Below are 22,218 nucleotides of genomic sequence, written 5' to 3'. Positions count from 1 at the left end.
CCATCTAAAAAGATTCGACGGAAAATACACTTAATCCCTAATCCCCTAAAACCAAATCATGCAAGGATCTTAGCCCTGATCGCTTCCAAGTTGCAAACCCTGAAAAGAAGCCCAGCCCAGCCCAGCCAAGGTTACTTACCCCTTCATTCTCTTGCAAACAGCAACGATTTCCTCTCTTTCTCGCGAGACAAACGCCCAGGTCAGCCCCCTTTCAATTTTCTTTCCTTGCATAGCCTGGGAATCATTTACAAGAACCCAATTTTGTTTTTGTTTGATTTTAAGATTCCCAATACATTGTTCAGCATATTTCTTTGTTATTTTCGCTCTGCTTCTTGTTGTTGTTGTTGTTGTTGTAACTTGGGGAAGAAAAGAAATGGGTGACTCTGACACGAGAAAGATTAGAAATATATGTATTTTAGCACATGTTGATCATGGTAAAACTACATTGGCTGATCATTTGATAGCCGCCACGGGTGGCGGTGTACTTCACCCTAAACTAGCTGGTAAACTTAGGTATATGGATTATCTTGATGAAGAACAGAGGAGAGCGATAACAATGAAGAGTTCTTCCATAGCTCTTCATTATAAAGACTACGAGATTAACCTTATAGATTCCCCTGGTCATATGGATTTTTGTAGTGAGGTGTCCACAGCTGCAAGGTTGAGTGATGGTGGATTGGTTTTGGTTGATGCTGTTGAGGGCGTTCATATTCAAACTCATGCGGTTCTGCGTCAGTCTTGGATAGAGAAGGTTACCCCATGTTTAGTTCTTAATAAAATTGATAGGTTGATATGTGAGTTGAAGTTGAGTCCTATAGAAGCTTATAATCGGTTATTGAGGATCGTTCATGAGGTTAATGGGATCATGAGTACATATAAGTCAGAGAAATATTTGTCTGATGTTGATTCGATACTTGCTGGCCCTTCTGGTGAGGTGACTGATGAGAATTGGGAGTCTATAGAGGATGATGAGGAGGATACTTATCAACCCCAAAAGGGGAATGTTGCGTTTGTGTGTGCATTGGATGGGTGGGGTTTTACAATTAATGAGTTTGCTGAATTCTATGCTTCTAAGCTTGGGGCAAGTGCAGCTGCACTGCAGAAGGCCCTTTGGGGTCCTCGATATTTCAATCCGAAGACCAAGATGATTGTTGGGAAGAAGGGACTAGGTGTAGGAAGTAAGGCTCGGCCGATGTTTGTGCAATTTGTCCTTGAGCCACTTTGGCAGGTTTACCAGGCTGCTTTGGAGCCTGATGGGGACAAAGGGATGCTTGAGAAGGTGATTAAATCTTTTAATTTGTCTGTGCCTCCTCGTGAACTGCAGAATAAGGACCCAAAGATCTTACTTCAAGCTGTCATGAGCAGATGGCTTCCTTTGTCAGATGCAATTTTGTCAATGGTGGTGAAGTGTCTGCCAGATCCAATTGCTGCTCAATCACTTAGAATTTCACGCTTGCTTCCCAAAAGAGAAATTCTTGATGAAGGGGTAGACTCTAATGTGCTTGAAGAGGCTGATTTTGTGAGAAAATCAGTTGAAGCTTGTGATTCTAGCTCTGAAGCACCATGTATTGCATTTGTATCTAAAATGTTTGCCATCCCGACAAAGATGCTGCCCCAACGGGGTCCACATGGGGAGATTTTAAACAATTTCAATGATGAAGGTGGAAGCAGTGAATCAGATGAGTGCTTCCTTGCATTTGCTAGGATATTTAGTGGGGTTCTTACATCAGGACAAAGAGTTTTTGTGCTTTCAGCTTTATATGATCCATTGAGAGGGGAATCGATGCAGAAGCATGTGCAGGAAGCTGAATTGCATTCCTTATATTTAATGATGGGTCAAGGTCTGAAACCAGTGGCCTCGGCAAGGGCAGGGAATATTGTGGCAATCCGTGGACTTGGTCAGCATATACTAAAGAGTGCAACTCTTTCATCCACAAGAAACTGTTGGCCGTTCTCAAGTATGGCTTTCCAAGTTGCCCCCACCCTGAGGGTTGCAATTGAACCATCTGATCCAGCAGACATGGGTGCTCTTATGAAAGGACTGAGGCTTCTGAATCGAGCAGATCCATTTGTGGAGGTCACTGTTTCATCTAGAGGGGAACATGTGTTAGCTGCTGCTGGGGAGGTTCATCTAGAAAGATGTGTAAAAGATTTGAAGGAGAGATTTGCAAAGGTGAGCCTGGAAGTCTCTCCACCTCTTGTGTTGTATAAAGAGACCATTAAGGGTGATTTATCTAATCCATTGGAGGATTTGAAAAGATTGAGTGCTAGCTCAGATTATGTTGAAAAAGTGACTCCAAATGGAAGATGTGTCATCCGCGTTCAAGTCATGAAACTTCCACCTACACTAACCAAGGTGCTTGATGAAAGTGCTGATTTGCTCTCAGATATTATTGGAGGTAAACCAGGGCAGAGTGGTAAAGGCTTGGAAATACATAGATCGAACGTGAGGGAAGATGAGAATCCAATTGAAGTACTCAGTAAACGCATAGTTGATACTCTGGAGGGTGATAGTTTGTGTGGAAATGAAAATGACAAGGATCAGGCTGAGAAATGCAAAGGTGAGTGGCTTAAGTTTCTTAGGAGGATCTGGGCACTTGGTCCAAGGCAGGTTGGTCCTAACATCCTCTTCACTCCAGATTACAAAAGGAAGAATAATGATGGCTCTGTTCTGATATGTGGTTCCCCTCATGTATCTCTAAGATTGGGGTTTGCTGACAATTCTAGTGCTGGTGATATGGCTGCTGTGGCATCTTCAGAAGTAACTCAACCACTCTACATAGAGGTGGAGAGTCTTGAAAGTAGTGTGATGTCTGGATTTGAACTAGCTACTGCAGCTGGCCCCTTATGTGATGAACCAATGTGGGGACTAGCATTTGTTGTTGAAGCTTATATCTCTTCCTCAACTGGGCAGGCCAGTGAATCAGAACCTAACCAACAACCTGAGCAGTATGGTCTCTTTACTGGACAGGTAATGACAGCAGTCAAGGATGCCTGTAGAGCAGCTGTGCTTCAGAGGAAACCTCGGCTTGTTGAAGCCATGTACTTTTGCGAGTTGAATACTCCAACTGAATATTTGGGCCCTATGTATGCTGTGCTTGCTCGGAGGCGAGCCCGAGTGTTGAAGGAAGAAATGCAGGAAGGCTCTCCACTTTTTACTGTGCATGCTTATGTGCCAGTTTCTGAAAGTTTTGGTTTTGCTGATGAGTTAAGGAGATGGACATCTGGGGCTTCTAGTGCACTTCTTGTGCTTAGCCATTGGGAAGCACTTCCTGAGGATCCTTTTTTTGTACCCAAAACAGAAGAGGAGATAGAAGAGTTTGGAGATGGTTCTAGTGTTCTTCCAAATACGGCAAGAAAGCTCATTGATGCCGTGAGGCGGCGGAAGGGTCTCCCTGTAGAAGAAAAAGTAGTTCAGCATGCAACAAAGCAGAGGACACTAGCTCGTAAAGTGTAAAAGTTGTTCAGAAGCCACGCTATTATCTCGAAATACATAGCCTATAGAACAATATGATCATACACAATTTTCAATAGGGTTGATCATCAAATTTTGTCTTACTTTTTTCCTTCTTGAAAACAATGTAGCACACTCTTTTAAAATGGAATTTTATCTGTGAACATTGATGATTTGTTCTTGTGCAGGTAGTAGTTGTTTGAAGTTCTTCCACTTCTTCACAACTAACTTGCTTTTCCCATTTTCATTTTCTTGGAGAGGAGCTATCCTCCTATTGTTTGTTCTGCACTGAGGTCAAAAAGCAACCTCTATGGAGCATATTGTTTCTTATTCTGATTTTGCAGGTGTTTACTGTTTAACTCTCATTAAGGTTCTTTTTTTTATCAGGTAAATCTAAGTAATGTAGTACATTCTGCACTTTTTCTCCCATGAACAGTGGTGAAGCTACAATCTTTGCCTTTTTTCTGGTTCTCCTGATTATGGAGCTGGGCAATTAAAAACAATATGGTATGCTGAGCAAGTTGCTGGTAAAGAAGAGGAAGCAAATCTTGCATCACTTCTTTGCTTGCAGTTACAGGTACCATCATACAATAATTAGGTTGCATTTGAATAATATATCCATTTGGCTATTTATTTCACATTTATTTATTTTTACTCAAAAACCTGTTAAATGTAACACTTGTTCAACGGCTATAAATTAACTCATTGACCCTCATAAAAATTCACAAAAACATTTACTAAGTCTTAACTAAATATCATCACGGTTTCATTAATTGCTTTTGTTTTATATATATATATATATATATTGAATTAATTTTTAATATATATTTTTAGCTTTTTGGCATTAAAAATGTGTAAGATATCAATATGATAATTTTTTAATAAAAAAATTAATGTAAAATATATTAAAGTTAGTTTTTAATTAATATAAAGTGAAAGTGAAATGTGGACAACGAATTAGTGATGGAGGAAAAATTGTAATCGAAAATTATATACATAAATTTGGTATTACTCAACCTAGTTAGCAAGCAAATGTACATAAATTTGGGCAATAGGCATGGCACGTGAGTCGTGTACGTGTGAAGTGTAACGTATTAACGGCGAAGATTTCATTCCAAAGGCAGATGAGAAGGAAGTTGAGTGGAGAGAGAAGCGGATCCATTAGGCCTAAGCAACGCCCAGCCCCATCCCGGACTCACGCGCAATAAATATAGTAATTTATTTGTTACCCTCACTCTTCCTCTTTCTCTGTTCATAGTAACTTTGTTGTTATTGTTCGTCTTATTTTGGAACTGGCATCAAAAAAATTTCCGGGCTCGAAGCAAGCACTGAGCATTGTCTGTCTCCCTCTCTTCTTATTCGAGAGTCAAGACCAACTTGCTGTGATAAACATTAAAACAGGAAAGACCCATTCCTTTGTTTCCTACGTTAAATTAGTAATATGTACGAAGCAAACCTCTTTTTTTTTTTTTTTTTCTCTCTCCATTTCCATTTTAAGACCATTATTATTGTTCATACTTAATAGATAGAAATAAGAAAACCACTATCACCAGTCCCTCATTTACTCTCTTCCACGCCCTCTCCTCTGTCCTCCCGAATGTCTTCCGGATTTTTCGGCCCAATCAATCTAAAGATCTCGTGACAGTAAATGGCCACGTCTTCCATTTCCACCAACGTCCTCCCCTACCCCTTTAGCCTATAATCCTTCCATTCCGAATAATCCAAAATCAAAATTCCCGTGACTCTCAACTCTAGCTTTCCCTTCTCATCCCTCCCCGTGAATTCCCTTGTGTTCGCTTTTCATCCAAAAAAGCCAAATCCGAAAAATTTCAGTGTCCTAAATTGAGATTGCCTAATCACCACCTATTACCAACTTCCCAAATGATTTCCAACCTCTCCAGCACTACCAATTATATATATTTATGATATATCCCCTAACCCAAACACTATGCCAACATCTTTACCGCCCTTCTCACAACATTCCCACAAAAAACCTTCCAAAAAACCTCTTTGGAAATCCACTTGTTTGCTTCTATCAATGTCCACTCTTCTTCTCCTATCCCTTCTTTCCCTCACCCTTTTCTTCACCCTCTCTTCTTCCTCTCGCAACCACCACCACCATCAAGACCCGCATTTGTCTCCTAAAAATTCCCCTGTTTCCACCCCTCCCTCTTCTCAAATCCACCTTGCATGCCAATCCACGCGCTTCCCACAGCCATGTGAGACCTCCCTAACACAATCCTCCAGTCTCCCTCCTAACCCGACCTCCCTCCAGATCATTCAATCAGCCATTGCCGTCTCTTCCGAAAACCTCAAAACCGGAAAATCCATGGTAAAATCCATCCTCGACTCCTCCAAAGGCAATCTTAACCGCACCAACGCCGCCACCACCTGCCTGGAAATTCTTTCATACTCAGACTACCGCATAAACTCGGCGAATGACGGGTTGACACGTGGCAAGGTCAAAGATGCACGTGCATGGATGAGCGCGGCCTTGTGCTACCAATACGATTGTTGGAGCGCTCTCAAGTACGTAAACGACACCAAATTGGTCGATCAAACGATGGCGTTTTTGAGCTCTTTAACCGAACACAGCAGCAACGCGTTAGCCATGATGGTCTCTTACGATAATTACGGGAATGATATAGCCTCGTGGGCCCCTCCCAAAACGGAACGGGACGGGTTTTACGAGAGCGGGTCTGGCGGGACGGACTTGGGGTTTAAGGGGGGTTTCCCGCCGGAATTACAGCCGGACGTAACGGTGTGTAAAGACGGGAGTGGAGGGTGTTACAAGACCGTGCAAGACGCCGTTAATGCTGCACCGCATAATGCAGAGACGACACGGCGTTTCGTGATACATATAAAGGAAGGGGTTTATGAGGAAACCGTTAGGGTTCCGTTTGAGAAGAAAAACGTGGTGTTTTTGGGGGATGGGATGGGTAAAACGATTATTACGGGTTCTGCAAATGTGGGGCAGCCTGGAATGACCACTTACAATTCTGCTACGGTCGGTAAGTACCCTCTTCTTTCTATTTTTAATCAATTTAGTTTAATCAAACCATAAATAATAATATGGATTTAATAATTTATTAGTACATTCATTTCATTTGTGCACAGTCAGTGTGTTGGATTCTCCATTTGTTGTCCTTAAAATAGTAATGCCATTTCTATTTTATTTTTTTTAATACTTAAAAGGCGGACATAGACTCTTGTAAAGCAGTAATGTTGGAGTAGGATGATCAGATCAAGAGCCGACCTGCCATGTTTATTTTAGTTGGAAAAGTATACCGCTAGGTAGACTTGGAATAAGTCAAATTGTCCAAATTCATAAATGTGGAAAAGAGAAAGGAGCGGACTTTTCATTGTATATGAATAGTTTCAGACTACTTGACCTAAAAGTGATGTTAGCGTTTGATGGGGTGGTGATAAAGAATGCTAGATTTGAGTCAATTGCTCTCTTTTTGTAAAAGAAAAGCGAGAATAGCTTCCACATCCGTGTAAATTTCTCATGTGCATACCCAATCCATTCAATTCCTTTCCAATGGTTTGACTAAGTAATTAGTTAAGCTGAAACTAAAGTTTGGAAACCAAAGTCAGTTTTTCAAAAAAATTAGGAGTAGTGGTTACGCCTATATTTGACTAGTGTTAACTTTTAGTTTTGAGGGTTATAAAATATTGCTTTTACCGTTGTTTTGACCCTTTTTGTGCAAACCAACCACATGGTTTAGGTTCCGTATGTAGACAGGATTAGCTTCTCCTTGGAATTGTCAGGGTGTTTGTTGCTTCTGTGTTATTATTTAAATATCTAACTTTGTTTAACATTTCTCCTTAATGCATTGACAAATGTATAAGGTTGTGGAGACGAAGTTTCCACTTTGTTTTCCATCGAATTTTGCAGTCTCACAGCTTAAAGTAACAGGGCGGGATCTTTTGATTTCGATGCATCTTTTCTCCTTAAGAGTCAATCTCAAAGTTATTGAAGAGGTGCTAATAAATAAACAACTTGTTTTGATTAATACAGACGCCAACTGGTTAGAATTGTATATACATTCAATTTCAATTCCATCTAAAGCTAATGAGATTGTGTCTAGATAGATGTTCATGATTTCCCTGAGCTTATATCGCCCCCATTTTGAGCAAAATTTCTTCATTGAACTCATAAGTCTTGCTCACTCATCTATACCAAAGAAGGTAGTAAGATACCCTTTTTGTTAAGGCATTAGATATAATTATGGCAAATATATGAGTGAAGAATGAAGGTTAGTAAGCCAAAGAATTTTATAATCAAGCTTGTCATGCTATCTAATGTGTTGCATTGGCATGTTGCAGGAGTTCTTGGGGATGGATTTATGGCCAGTGGCCTCACAATCAAGAACACAGCAGGCCCTGATGCCCACCAAGCAGTAGCCTTCAGATCAGATAGCGATCTTTCTGTCATTGAGAACTGTGAATTCATAGGCAATCAAGATACTCTCTATGTTCACTCACTCCGCCAATTCTACAAGAAGTGCCGTATTCAGGGGAATGTGGACTTCATCTTTGGAAATTCTGCTTCAGTATTCCAAGATTGCATAGTTTTAGTTGCTCCCCGGCAGTTGAAGCCAGAAAAAGGTGAGAACAATGCCATCACAGCTCATGGAAGAACAGATCCTGCTCAATCAACTGGTCTTGTTTTCCAGAACTGCTTGCTCAATGGCACTGATGAATACATGGGATACTACTATAGCAAGCCTAAAGTGCACAGGAATTTCTTGGGAAGGCCATGGAAGGAGTATTCAAGGACAGTTTTTATAAATTGTTTCATGGAAGCTCTTATCACTCCAGATGGGTGGCTGCCATGGAGTGGTGATGTTGGATTGAAAACACTTTTCTATGGAGAATTTGGGAATTCTGGACCAGGATCTAATGTGGCTAGCAGAGTACCATGGAGTTCCCAAATTCCAGCGCAGCGCGTTTATACTTATTCAGTTCAAAATTTCATTCAAGGAGATCAGTGGATTCCAACATCATCTTGATTTTTCTTTTCCCATATTACCAAGAATCTTCTTGATTATTAAGTCAAAATGATTAAGATTGTAAAGCCAAGGAGAGTTTAGTCGAATTTATCTGTTCCAAATACTTTAGCTAGTATGTGTCATATTGCAATATTGCATATCCTATTATTACACAAAGAAAGGGTTGTACTTTCCCTCCCTATAACCTGGCTTTCTCTCTTTTTTCTTTCTTTGTTATTTATTTTCTTGCTTAAATTTAGATTAGTGGAGCCTTTCTTGAAGTTTGTCCCAATTCACCATCACTTGGTTGAACACCTTGGAGAGGGCATATACATTGATGGAGCAATCAAGAGAGGGGCTGGGGGGGCCCATAGTTAGACAAGAATTCCATGCTAGCATAGTAGTAGTAATGGGAGTATGACATTGCCCAACTGTTTTTCTTCACTTGTAGGCAAAGTTGTTATGGTGACACGGAAATCAAACCAAGTTGCAATTTTTGCATTGTGTGATTGTATTAGGTTGGCCATTGCTTTACGCCTTTACTTCACATTGCTTAGCAAGGATTCTGGCACCACTAAAACAATGCAGCTTATTGGTGCCAAGACGGAGAGCTGGTAAAAGGAGACCGGAAGTCAGCATTTGCGCTTATTGAAATGTACTGTGATTTGTGAAATACGTTACTAGTAATTGTCTATTCATATTAATTGAGATCATATTTATAAAAATTTATAATGTATAATGTTTTAAAAATTTTTTTTGAATTATTTGAGAAAATTTAAATAAATTATTTTTTTTATTTTTAATGAAATTTTTATATTTTTATTTTAAATTAAATAAATTTTTATAATTAACAGGTAATTGTCTACTATTAATCAAAATATCATCTATTATCTTATACTCATATGATGTTGACGTAGACGATAAAATTGTCATATAATAATGTTATCATTTATCATGACATGTCAACATAGCACGTATAAGAATTTATTTAAATCAAAATAAAATGTATAAGAACATGATTAAACTTGATAAAAAATATATTTAAATTTTTTAAAATTATTTAAAAACTTTTAAAATATTATGTCAAACTATAATTAATTTATCTTAAAAAAATTGAGGAGAACAACGTATTAAACATTTTAACCCGTATTAATCATATAAAAAACACTTGAACTCGTTTAAAAAGAGAAAAAAAAAACCAATAAATAAGGGCCGTCTAGAATAGATGTAAGCAGCCATAAATTACAAAAGGACAATGGGGGAATTTCACCTTGTATTTTTCTCACTTTCTCACGGGGGAGTGTCGGTACGGGCCTTAAAGAAATAGGGTAATTCCATAGTCCAATGTCTTTTATTGACTGGAGAAAATGCTAATTGGAACATATGGTATGATATGGGCATGATTTCTTTCCTACAATTGATTCTCAAGTTCACATGAACCTACATGAATATGATTCCAAACAAAAGGGAGATTGGTCCCATGTCTCTGTCGCTTTCACATGATGCAGAGAGGGCTAGTTTCCCACTCTTAATTCCTAAATTCATATGGCTTTATGTTCAACTAACTTTGATAATGGTCTTCTCGTGTGCCCAGCTGCCCTATGGTCTTTGGCTTAAAACATATACCCACATTATTTTGGGGTTAGCCAAGTACCATAAGTCGGCTTTTTAAAATATGATGGGTAACATATGATTACCATTGTTGAAACTGGTATGGCAGAACTAATCAACTGGTTGACAGTACACTCAAGGAATGGGCATTAAGGAACTCGTACGCAGCCACTTTGGGAAAAAAATGTCCTTATTCATTTGAACGTCAACTTCCACTAGTCTTCTTTTATTTTTTGTATTTACTGTAAGAGCATTGCGGTTGAGTGCTAAGCATGAGATTGTGGCATGTCAGCTGTCATCACTTTTGATTCCCACAATCTCTCTTTCAACTACTAGTGGATCTTAAAGGAATGGGCATTAAGGAACTCTTACGCAGCAACAACACTCGCTTTATATTCATCTCTTTACTCAATCTTTTTGGGTTTGTATATTTGGTGTTGGATTACATAATGGGTTCTATACGCTATGTAGAGTTAATTAGATGTCGTGTATCCATGGAAGCTCAGCAAAACAAACCAGGCATGTGAAATTAGTAACTTGACCCAATATTCTTTAACTGTTTCAATGAGCATGCCGATGCTTACAGCCAACCATCCCTGAGGTTGCTTGTTCAATGCTTGAACACCAAGTTGGCATGGACAATTGGACATGTGTGGCACTTTCAATCCAATAATTTATATTGGCCATTGGGGACAAGTGACCAGCTTACTAGACAAAGGTAGTGGACAATCAAAAAGTTTTTTCTTTTTTTATCCGAAGAAAAGAGATTATTAATTTTTACGCTTCAAATAAGAGATTATATATTAATTAATAAATTAAATATTTAGATGTTAGTGAAAAATTAAAAAGTATATTTCTATATGAGATCCCTAATTGGTTTAATACAATTCGGGGGCAAAAAAAAAAAAAACCAAAGGTTATTTCATCTATTATGCCCAGAACACATAATGGATCTAAACATGATTATGAGTAAAAAGAAAAGCGAACCCAGTTTTAGAACTCTGTGTCATTGACATAAAGAAGGCATGAAAATGATGAGAAATAAAAAATAAGACTCAGAAACAACTCACAAGCCTGCCAGAGATGCCGTGTTGATTGCTGGCGGTGTTGGAACAAAAAATTCATCATTGGTCCAGTTACTCTCACCCCAGTGTTTTAGCATACTCTTCCAGGAACATACATTGTCGATACACTTCATCAAACGCTTGTCCTGAACTTTGATTTTCCAATGGCCATCAGTGAAATTTGCCTTCTCAGCTTGCCTTCTGTCAAATTCTAATTGTGCCTTTTGCGTCGATCTTAACATGCAGAACTGGTGTACTTGCTCAGGCATGGCATCATGGACTTTCCACCACCTTTCATGAGCAACATCGCTGGCAAACTCTAGCATTATATCTACATTCCAATTGCAATCGTAGTCCTTGTAGCACAACCAAGGCTTTATTCCTAGATAGTGAAGCACATACAGAATTGGAGGTTCAGCACCGAAGAGGCGGGTTTTCTTTTGTTTAACATCTTCGTCATCACCAATCCAAAAATGCTTCAAAAAGTTCATGTGTCGTGGGATCCGGTGCCACCATGTGAAAACCTCGTTTAAGTATCCCTGATCCCCACCGTTATAAGACTCAAACACATCAATGTGTTCCATCAAAAGCTGGAATGTGCAATTTGAAGGTTCGATGACCATCACGCCCGAGTTAAAAAGTGTGCCATTATTTCCAGTTGCTGATATTTCTGGCATCCCGAATAAGAAATCAATGTTTCGAAGAATAAGCAGATCCGCATCAATGAATATGATCTTGTCGTAATCTGTCAGCTGCCATAACCGGAACTTGCTGTAGTTCCATTCATTGTAAGCATCTTTTTCTGCTTTTGGATTCCTGATCCTCTGAATGGTCCGGACTTTCCATCCAGCTGCCTCAAGCCCACTCCTGTGATAAACACTGATCGTCTCATCTACAAGTATCACAAGGTCTCGCGTCGAGCCAGACAATCGGATGCTTTGAGCTGCAGCTATAGCTCCACAAACATACACATGAGCTGAATGGAGAATTGTAGCATATGCTTCTCGCTTTGCATTCCCTGAATATAGTGGCTCTGTATTTACATGCTGTATTAGGCTTTTATAAAGTACTAGTGATGAAACATTAGAACCTCTAAATTCAGGTAATTGTATAGTAGTTAGTTGGAGATATATTCCTAGTAGGATAAGGCAATTGTTTTATAAACTATGACAGCAAACTAACTAAAGCAGATGACAGTAGCAATAATACAGCAGAAAATTTCTTTGGTTATGAATTTTCGAAAACAGGGATGCATCAAATGTTTGTGAGATCAACTGCAGCTCACCTCCTATCAGCTGTTAAGTTCATGCATTTATGGTTCATTAGCATTTATGAACCATTAAAGCATGTTCTATTTTTTATGAGGGAAAAATATATACCAAAGAGCGACAAGAAAGGATATCAGAAGTTTGGAGGCATGTAAAAGCTGGATTAGAACTGACCTTTGACCCCCATAGGAAGTGCAAGTTCACAAGACCCAACTGGAAGCTGGAGCTTTTCTCTCAACACATTCAAGTCTGGTTTATATAACCAGACATTCTTTTCACGTGCTACGAGTTCCTTGCAACTGAACATGTTTGGAATAGGAAAGCACTTTGAAACAAAAAGCACGTGCACCGGATAAAAGCCCTTGGAGGAGGTTGCAAGACTAGCTGCTGCCAGCTGCAAATGCAGCCGAGCAACATCCCTTGACCAATTCCCCTCATTTCTACAAGGAAGCTTGACAGCAATCAGATCAAGCCGTTTTCCAGGGACTTCAATCTTGGGTAGAGGCGGGCAAACTGGGACGTCTTCTTCTTGCTCCTCATCAATCCATTCTGGATATAAGGAATCCCAAGTTACATTCATGTCAGCATAGTCCAGGTGCAGAACAATGTGGTTGGCATCAGGTATGAGGTGCTTCCAATGAGTGACTTCAGTAGTATTGAAGTTCAAAAGTCCAATTCCCTGGTAGTCATTCTGTTCACCCATCTTCTCTATAGCTTTCATGACATCATCCCAGTTGGTATCTACATCTGATACATAACGAAAATCTGCTTCTCCCCATATCCACCTGTTCATAAAATTTCGCCTGCATGGAATATACATTTCATTAATCAATGGTTCACCATTTGATTCCCTAAAATGTCCAGTTAAGATTGCTAAAATGCCTTCACAATTTAACTTAGCTACAGTAAGTTGCTGAGGGAGACATGCAGAAACCTATATACTAATCAGAAAAAGAAAAAATTAGAGGGATTGAGAGAACCAACTGCTGAATTTGCATTGTCTATTTGTCTATAGTTTGAAGGAACCCTTTATTTTAGAATAATAGAGGCTTGGATTAGAAACAGAAGGCCTAGATTGTCCAAACCCTCAATCCTCTCCTCACACAAGCATGATAAAATGGTCCCCTTACTAGGCGCTGGCCAAACATTAATTCCTTGGGGGAAAAAGGAAAGGGAATACTTGAATTATGACCATAAAGTTAAGTCATAAACAAAGCATGGGTTAGTCATCATTAGCAGTAAAAGATGCCAGGAAGAATGTCAAGCTGAATGATTACCATAATTTTCCTCTAGTTTTCGAGGATTGACAAGTTGTGAATAGAGCTCTAAAATACAGGACAGAGCTGAGCTGGTTACTATATTATAGACATTAACCATCAAAAGAAGTGTACGTGCTTGATGATAGCTTCAATGGTCAGATTAAAGCTAAATCATGCTTCAACAATTACAGCAAAATTTAAGAAGCCATGCAATAATATTACCGCATGAAACCTTCATCGTAGTAATGAGCCTTATTGTGGTCATGGGGCAAACCAGTACTTTGGATCGCATACCCAACTTCTATATAGCTTGCATTAAAATCAGGGAATTGGGTAGCAAAACATATGGAAGTAAGAGACACATACCTAGAACTTGCGCCTGATAGATGGTCACTGTGATAGACCTCTGGAGAGTACAAAAGTGTTACAAAAGTGCCACACACGATAATAACCAAGACAAGTTTCAGCAGAGGATATTTGCAGCATGAGTTCCGATCTTGGATTGGGATGTGGAAAGGCTTCTCAACACCTTTTACTTTATTTTTATTTAACCTCCTTTTGTATATTGCCTCACTGCAATGAGTGTAGAGTTGAGAAAAAACATAAGATACTGTAAAAGATTTAAAAAAAAAAAAAACTAAGGTAGCAAAGAATGAAAGCATTCTGAAGAAAATGAGCAAGGACTAAAAACTTCCTCATCTGCAGATGAAATAAAGCCTTTGTATAACATGTACAACAAAAGGTTTGTGGATAACCTGAAGGATGAATCATGTATAGATAGAAAATGGATGGGGACTTGGGGTTAGGAGTTTCTATGCCTCATCATGCCAACTTCAAAGACCAAAGGGTACAATGTGGTTGGGTAATTTTCACTTGATGCTAGCCCTGTATCAGGGAGGTTGGTCTATCAGGTCACTCTTAATGACTACTTGTATAACAATATCGAATTTAGTAGTAATTTTGATTCTCTATCAAATAATACCACGCTTTTCGACAGAAATACAGATGAACAACGCGAATGTCAGTATCATAGCTGGGACCAAGAAAGAGAGAGGTAAAACAAAACTGAAACAAAGCAACTTGGTGTAGACTACAGAGTGCATACACTTCTGCATAGAGGAATAATCCTATGTTTTTCTGCTCCACATGAATATAATGAAAGGAATTGATAAAGAATTGCTCAAAAATTACGCCAATATAAAATTAGACCCGACCATCTAAATTTGTAATTTATTGAATAAAGTCAATGTGGTATGTTGCCAGCTCATATTGATTATATGTGGTAGGTTGAAATCTTCTGTTGGTGACTTTCTATTTTCAATTTCGGATGTGACCTATTGATAAAATTGAAGTTTTATCTTTCAATTATAAGAGAAAATGCCCCTCACCATCCCAAAAGCAAATCATCCTATCAAAACCTAGAAAAAAAAACATGATAAAATAGAACCTGACACAAAACTTGAGCCTAAAGTTTTATCTTTCAATCCTTGTGCTTATTTTTTTAATCCCTGAGTTAAGAAAGGATATGAAGGAGTTGATAGAAAAGATCTAGCTAGAGGGACATTCCACAATTCTCCTCTGTTAAGTCAATTTGGACCCATGATTTGATCCTAACCCTATTAAACATGCCAATGGGACATGAACTTAAGCAAGCTTAGTAGAGATTCGAATTCAGACATTGAAGAAGGATGAATACTAACAAGCAAGCAACCTGCATTTCTGATAGCGAGAACAGTTGGTTAATTATTATTCCAGGCCTGCCCTATTTTAATTAATTTGAGGTTTCAATGCAGTGGAAAACATTCTAGTTCCTCCTTCATTGGGCAAAAATAATTAAATTTCTGAAAGGTAGGTCTTCAACAACCTCAACATTAATAAAATAGCAGATGAACTGGAAGATTTATATTTAAAACATGACTTGCAACTAAAGCAAAGATCTAAGTTCACCAATCAATATCTTGAAAAGCTGAAGCAATCCCTTAGCAGCCTCTACTCTAATGTAAATATTAGCAGTGATTTTGACATTTGTACCTCAGTAGGTATATTTTTGACAAAAAGAAAACAACATAATTAAAAACCAGCCCCCCGTTGGTCAATAATTGGAAACAAAGGTTCAGAGTTGTAGACCAATGAGCTTTCGGTTTTACTAATAACCAATAAGAACAAAGATACTTTCGTAATTCTTGAGAAACTGAGATTGACCATAAAAGCTCAGGTTTCTGGATAAAAGGGTTTTCAATGTTCGATAGTAAAGGATTCATGCAACTTAGTAACCTGAGAAGCTAAAGATTGCTGAATTATATCAAACTCAAGATTGTTTGATTACTTTGTTTACTCAAATCAGAGTATAAGCTAGAACTACAGCAATATTGTAACCAAAGGGATTTTCCAGGACGAATTCTGAATAAATTGTAATTTGGCCCTGTAGTATCTTATATTGATCTAAACAACAAGGACACTATTACAGAAAACTGGAAATTCCAATGAAAGAAACAACTCACATGGATGCAGATAACCGGTGTCTAGTCTCGACAGAACCAGGTGAGTTTCCCATAACTCCTCTCATTTCTAAGCTGTTAGCAACAGGAGCATGCATGCAGCATCTGATCCACATAGAATGGCAAAAAAATAAAAGAAGAAGAAGAAGAAGCAATTAGCTCCAAATCTACGGGGAAAGCCTCCGTCATAGACCATAGCAAAAAGAGAATAAAATGCAGCAAGTGGAGAAACAAGCAATGAAAACACAAGGGAAAAGCAGCAGAAGCAAACATAATGATAATTTAAGGACCAACTAAAAAGTGATATAATGAAGGAAAGGGCCAAGAAAATCATTATGAAGCACTAAGATACCAATCAACTAAACTCTTTTATATTTTTTCTTTGGATAATTATACTAACAAACTTCATGATGAGAGGATTCAAAGGGATAAGAAGAAATGTAAAAAACATGGTCCCCTTTTGCAATGAATAACTTTGCAAAAAGAAAGAGAAATGAAGTAGTCGTGTTCTTAATCAAGCAAACCAGAGGCAAGTAAACAGTCAAAAACGATGTTCAGGCAGAGAGAGAGAGAGCAAAACCTAAACCTATGATCTTTGGTTCTTTAGTCTTGACAGAGAGATGAAGGGAGGCTAGCTGGCCCTGAAAACCAAAGAAGGCAATGGAGGCAATATAGACTAGAGTAACGTCTATTTGAATTTTTCTATTATTTACTTCGGTTTTCAATACTCATTTTAGTTTTGATTTCTTACCAACTTTTTTATTTTTTAATTTTTATATTATGTATCATAATTTTCTTCATTTAATTTTTTTATTCTATAGATTTTTAGTTTTTACCAACTTGGTTATGGGGCTCCACCATAACTACTTACACCCATCACGAACTTCTTTACCACATGAGTTCCATTTCCACAAGAAATTAAAGGGTTCTCCACTGCTTTCCCTTTTTCCTTTTCTTCATGATTTGTCTCTCCATCTCTTCTTTAAAATGTCTAGGGGAAGAAATATATCTGTGCATTGCTTAAGATTTGCCTTAAATAAATTCCCATTGTGCTTTCTTTCTGCCTCTCCTCTTTACTATTCCAATAGTTTTCTTTCTTTTAACTAACAACTTAAAAAGACACTAATTATTACATTTTTACAATGTACAATTGTAATGAGTATATAATTTTGCCGTCACAAGTTTTAAATGGTTTTCACTTTGATATATATATATATATATTTATCTAGTAATGTAGACATTTGAGAGATAATAAACTCTTTTATTTTATTTTTTTTTAAACTTACTCTATTTACACATGTCAAGATTTACAGTAAAGCCCATAGCTAGGGTGAACTATATATGTGAAGGATGAGTTTGTTGAAGTTAAATTTTGGACGCATTAACTTTCAATTAGATTCCCTGCGCTGAATGATGAAAATCTCAAATTTCCTGTGCCACCCAATGAAACCAAATCATGACATGTGTTTTTTGTTAATCAGTGCTGAAATGATTTCTGGCAAATTAATTATGATCTCCATCGATCCTGCAGTTAAAAACAAATTTATCACATGTTTTAAGAGTAGTTGACAGATTAGGTTAATGAAAATAACTAGTTTGGTTGATGATGGATTAAGAGTTAAGATGATCAAATGTCACAATCAAGTAACCAATTAAGGAAAAACTAATGAAGCTTCCCAAATAAACTGCTAAAATTCAGCCCCCGATTAACATGACTGTTAATCCAATCTGTAAGTAAAAATAAATAACTTCACTTTTAATTATTTATCTCACAAGACATCACCTTTTTGTTCCAGTTCTCTGCAAAACACATATATATAAAAACCCTTTCTCCTTTCTTAACATTAATCTGTTTTTGGAGCATTCAGAGGTTGGTGTCTCGTTTAGTGAAAGGCGGTGCCCTCCGACACCTAATTCACAGCCCTTGAATAACAACATTAACTAATTTTATAGTCTATTACTGTTCGAGTCGTCCATTTTCTTGTTGCAAAAGTCCCATTTATAAGGGGGGAAAGCGTATAGGTTTAAGGGTCTCATCATTAACTGTTTCACCAAACACAGCCCTATGAGGACTAGTCATATGTATGATTAATTCCTTTATCGAAACAAAAAGAATTATACATATAAATGGTTAATTAGAACAAAGATTAGCAATTAATTAAGTGGAAGCGTTGTCCCAAGAATCCGCAACCTTTTCCTCTTATATTCTTTGCATCCAAGGAAAGAGATTTTCTAAATAATATATAGTTTGTAGAAAATGCCAAGAAGTTAAAGAAACAAAGAAAACAATGGTGTAGAATGGGCATTATTACTGAAGAGAAGATAATCATGCCAATAAGAGATCTTTAACTTTTAAGTTTAATAAAGTTAATTTCCAATCAACCAAAACCCAAACGTGGCGCAATTATATAACTACACACTTTTGTGTATGGAGACAAAGAAGGTGGGACTTCTTTGTATGATGGAAGCCTTGCACCCATCGCTACGTATCTCTCCGTTACTCCATCCCATGCAATTAGATGCAATACAAAATCATTTTCAAAGAATATAAAAAGTTGTGGATATTGGTGAGTAGATGAATAGCGATAATTTGGTACGGACAACAAGTTTTGATAAGAAAAGTAATTCTTGATTAATCTATCCTAACATTACATTTAGAACAATTTATTTATCGTAGAATTTGTTCTAAAGAAAACAAATTAAAGAGCAGATGGGTGAATGGATAGCTAGGGAATAGTAGACGTGTCAACGTATATGTATTTTGTAGTTGAAGCTAAGTAAAGTGATGATGGAAGGCTAGGATTTGGCGCATGCACAGGGTTAGCAATGGCTGCAGCCCTACCTTAATCTATGATGGGAAAAACAAGCGAATGATGACGATCCCAAGACAAATGTACTTAAAAGTTGGGTATCTGTCTCATTTTGATATTGATGTCAATGCTTGGACCGCTTGATAACTCAGTCCCACTGACAATAATATATTTCCACCCTAGCTAAAACCCCAAACCTAAAATCTTAACTATTGTAATATGCAAACTAGGACGGATGACCTAAATGGGTGTACCTTTATGGCTTTTTTGACAAGGTTTTTTTGAGTGTGGACCTCCTTTCCTTGCCTCACAATTAAAATTCTTGTGATGATGAATAATAACATATAAATACTAGCAGAATTAATTAAGTTGAAACCTTTCCAACTAATATGTAGTTTAAATCTGCTTTGTGCCTCCTCTTACACTTAATCAGCAACAACTATGTGTTGAAAGCAACATTGTGATTTTAAGACTCAAGTAACAATGGTGAGCCACAAAACTACATATACATAATACTAGCATCCATTCACATTTTGACTTACATTTTAAGGCAGACAACCATACTAAATAAGCATCAATAGGTTGTACGGTAGTCGACAATTGGAAATTGGAAAGTGCTTAATTGGCTTTTTGGTCAAATGGGATAATACTTCCCTGAAAAAGAAACTACTTTGCGAGTCAAATATGAGAGCTTTGAAAGGGTAGGATTAGGCCAATATCCTATTCTCTTTAAGGCAAAATTTGGAAGAGCGAGTGATCAGTTTCCCCCCTTTGTTTGCATAAGTAATGAGTTTCCTCACTTTCACCTTAAGTCACCGCCCACAGCTTGCGGTGCCCTCACTCTCTTCTCTTTTGCATGCTTTGGCATGCAAAATGTTGCCTTGCTTTCCAATTTAGATTTCCTCGAGAGTTGGAGTGGTTGCACAGTTAACCGTGTTTGGAGATAAAGAAAGCCTGAGGCAGGCTGCCAGACAATTCCTGGTGCTCTTTGCTTGGGTATCAATCATCCAAAGAGAAGTATAAAAGTTAGCATCATCGTTCAGCATTCAACCAAGCTGATCCCTGATTCTCAAGTCATCAGCGAGCTCAAGCTAATGCTGCCAGGTGACAGTGCAAAGGTTAAGTGAAAGTATTAAAAGAATATTAAGAAATGGATCAGATTCTTACCAAGCAACGCCAATAACACAACATTAGGAGTTAGAACCAAAGGAAAGAAAAGACAGAATTATATGTTCACGTGTCATGGATCCCACATGTGATAACTCTATTATATAGAGTTAGCTTATGCATCTTTGAAATTTAAAATTAAATTAAGTCTTCTAATTTTAAGTAATTTATAGGTAAATTTATGCTTAATAGTAGTAATTTAATTTATGTTATGGCATTTATCATTTATGCAATTTTAATGAATTTCTTGTTAAAATCTCTCACTTCAACCTCTAATTAATTGATTTTTTGATATTAAAGAATGTGTAAGGACTTGGAACTCAAATGGCAAAGGATAGTACAAGTAACTTAAAAAAGGCCTCCAAACATGTTGCAATATTTTGAGCATAACTCGAGCTACAGAACTCCAATCAACACAATTCTTAGACCTACGGAAAGCTAAGAGGAAGAGCTACAATTTTAATGTTTAGCACTTCATTTAATTCAAAAGAGATTATGGTAAAAAATCTGGAGAAATTTGACTGATTGCAGCAGACTGCAATCAATGTTGATAGAAGCTTAGACGCCTAGGCGCCGAATGCACCATCCAGCACGTTAAAACAAGCCACAAAACAGAACCTTGGTTGCCTAGGCTCCGACACGTAATTCTGCACATTTTTGGCCATTCGATTTTACATCAAATGGCCATCAAAAGGGTTATAAATACAATCATTTTTTAGGGCTAAAGGGGGACTTTGAAGGAGCAACTTCAGAGGCAAAAAAGAGCTTTCCACAAGGAGAAAAGAAGAGGAAAAATCTTGAAGAAAAGCTTGACAAAGTTGCACCAAAAGAGTTTTCTCTCACTAGCTTTAATTTTTTTGCTGAAATTTTATTGTGAGCTGTTGAAATGTTAAGCTAAACTTTTTTTTCTAGGATTACGGTGGATATTAATGTATAGTTTGGATGCTTAATTGACTATTATTTGTTTTTATGGAATATTTAGTATTTATTCAAATCTGCACTTATTTCTCATTTAATTGACTGATCATCAATAGGATGTGTATGGGTTTTTATATAATACTTGACAAACTTAGTCTAAAAAGACCATAGTTTAGGTAATATATGATCATTGCAATTAGGAATTAATTGGGTGATTTGTTAATAGGGTAGACATACACCAATTAACCATATACAGTCACTTTATAAGACCTATACTTAAGGAACTTAGCTTAATTAATTAGCTATAGACATATAGAGAATTAAATTAAGTTAAGGCATGGTACGATATCTCGACAGAGAATCGTACATGCTTAAGGATCGTAGGCTAACATTAGTTTTCTATAAAAATAGGTAATTAGTCAATCTTAACTTCAAATGAAGCATTAATTGAAACCATAATTCAAGTACTTCCCCACTATTTTCCAACTCAATTGACTTGTAATTTTTTTTAACTTAGTTCACTAGTTTAGCCTTGCTACTTTAATTTTCATTTTCAATTAATTTTCAAACTAGATTTCTTTGTATAAGATTAGATTGCCCAATTTTAGTAATTAACAAAAATTTAGACACAATTCATTGTGGGGACAATAACTTGCTCACTACTATATTATTTGTTGACCATGTGCACTTGCCTAATGTTATGCTAATTTGATAAAGTTTTAAAACAAATTATCTTGATAAATTAGCAAGCAACAATTTCCCACACCAATAAGAGATAAAATGGTTTTAGACTTATAAATAAAGACCTTTAATTCCTCTATCTCATAGTCTTATCCTTTTAGTTGTAAATATGAACTTGTGACACATGCACCAAAATTTATAAAGACATTATAGTATCAAGTCTAAAATAACAAAAAAATCTCTTAAACTATCTCACTTTACATAATTGAGCTCTTATATTTTTATTATATCCCAAAAAAGTCAATGGTTGTCAAATTTAATGCCAACAAGTATTTTTCTCCAAACAACATATTTTTTTTCTTCAGTCAAAATATAATTCATTTTATAAAGTATACAACAAAAGCCAGATCTAGACAAGTCAGAAAAAGCTGAAATCGACCTCCAAAGTCAAGGCCCATAATTGGATCTTACATAGAACAAACGCCTAGCTCTTA

General features: G+C 37.1%; 3 protein-coding genes across 5 annotated transcripts; 2 read left to right on the top strand and 1 right to left on the bottom strand.

The window, feature by feature from the left end:
- The first annotated feature begins 11 nt into the window (after positions 1–11).
- Positions 12–3,628, top strand: LOC18611819 (Ribosomal protein S5/Elongation factor G/III/V family protein). Its single transcript, XM_018114333.2, has one exon. The coding sequence runs from the start codon at positions 374–376 to the stop codon at positions 3,455–3,457; it is 3,084 nt and encodes a 1,027-aa protein (XP_017969822.2). The 5' UTR covers positions 12–373; the 3' UTR covers positions 3,458–3,628.
- A 1,646-nt stretch (positions 3,629–5,274) lies between these two features.
- On the top strand, positions 5,275–8,653 carry LOC18611818 (putative pectinesterase/pectinesterase inhibitor 51). Its single transcript, XM_007048266.3, has 2 exons — positions 5,275–6,465; positions 7,784–8,653. The coding sequence occupies exons 1-2, from the start codon at positions 5,403–5,405 to the stop codon at positions 8,467–8,469; spliced, it is 1,749 nt and encodes a 582-aa protein (XP_007048328.3). The 5' UTR covers positions 5,275–5,402; the 3' UTR covers positions 8,470–8,653.
- A 2,304-nt stretch (positions 8,654–10,957) lies between these two features.
- Positions 10,958–16,840, bottom strand: LOC18611817 (UDP-glucuronate:xylan alpha-glucuronosyltransferase 1-like). 3 transcript variants are annotated; one of them, XM_007048265.3, is made up of 5 exons: positions 16,735–16,840; positions 16,152–16,253; positions 14,017–14,223; positions 12,566–13,194; positions 10,958–12,156 (listed from the first exon to the last, which is right to left on the bottom strand). In XM_007048265.3, exons 2-5 carry the CDS (start codon positions 16,244–16,246, stop codon positions 11,126–11,128), a joined length of 1,962 nt encoding a protein of 653 aa, XP_007048327.3. In that variant the 5' UTR covers positions 16,247–16,253; positions 16,735–16,840; the 3' UTR covers positions 10,958–11,125. The 3 variants fall into 3 exon arrangements, with proteins under 3 accessions (XP_007048327.3, XP_007048326.3, XP_088659171.1); XM_007048264.3 differs by having other exon boundaries at positions 16,729–16,837; XM_088803045.1 differs by having other exon boundaries at positions 10,958–12,141; positions 16,729–16,837.
- Between the last annotated feature and the right edge of the window lie 5,378 nt (positions 16,841–22,218).

The sequence above is a fragment of the Theobroma cacao genome, chromosome 1, assembly GCF_053813885.1.
Source record: "Theobroma cacao isolate CCN51 chromosome 1, ASM5381388v1, whole genome shotgun sequence".
In the NCBI taxonomy this organism is placed as follows: Eukaryota; Viridiplantae; Streptophyta; class Magnoliopsida; order Malvales; family Malvaceae; genus Theobroma; species Theobroma cacao.
Note: the sequence above shows the minus strand (reverse complement) of the source record. Positions and strands in the feature narration are given on the sequence as shown.